Source organism: Diaphorina citri, unplaced genomic scaffold, assembly GCF_000475195.1.
Source record: "Diaphorina citri unplaced genomic scaffold, Diaci psyllid genome assembly version 1.1 scaffold62138, whole genome shotgun sequence".
In the NCBI taxonomy this organism is placed as follows: domain Eukaryota; kingdom Metazoa; phylum Arthropoda; class Insecta; order Hemiptera; family Psyllidae; genus Diaphorina; species Diaphorina citri.
This window is the reverse complement of record NW_007439406.1, coordinates 1-422: the sequence shown is the minus strand read 5'-3', so window position 1 is coordinate 422 and position 422 is coordinate 1. Positions and strand designations below refer to the sequence as shown.

The 422-nt window shown below is 43.8% G+C and overlaps 1 protein-coding gene across 1 annotated transcript; it reads right to left on the bottom strand.

Moving 5' to 3' along the window:
* Positions 1-206: 206 nt before the first annotated feature.
* On the bottom strand, positions 207-419 carry LOC108254371 (fatty acyl-CoA reductase wat-like; the record flags this gene model as incomplete). Its single annotated transcript, XM_026833176.1, has 1 exon — positions 207-419. A coding segment is annotated over one exon (213 nt), but the record flags the coding sequence as incomplete, so codon positions are not given.
* Between the last annotated feature and the right edge of the window lie 3 nt (positions 420-422).

Here is a 422-nt window from a genome sequence, read left to right as displayed (position 1 = left end):
AAACACATTTTAATTGCACCTTGATGGCGCTTTTTATCTAGCCTCAACTATAGGAAAATATTAATGGACAGCGTAAGTGAGTAAGTGATGTGTTGATGACGTAAAATTGGCCACAAATTTAATATGGTGCGATCGGCTAAGAAAATAATAATAATCAAATACCTAAATAAGAAGATTTTGTTTTAATTCGAAACGGAAAACCTCACCTTCAAGTCTTTCATTTCCCGCGCCAGTTGCAACATCGCCTGCACACCACACACGTTAATCTTAACCGCCATCTTGATGTGCTCATCAAACCGCACAGTGGCCGCTCCATGAAACACTATGTTGACCTGTTTCACCAGAGTAGCACGGTCTGTTTCACTCAGACCCAGTCCGGGGAGAGAGCAGTCACCGGCCACGGCGGACACCTTGGACCGGAA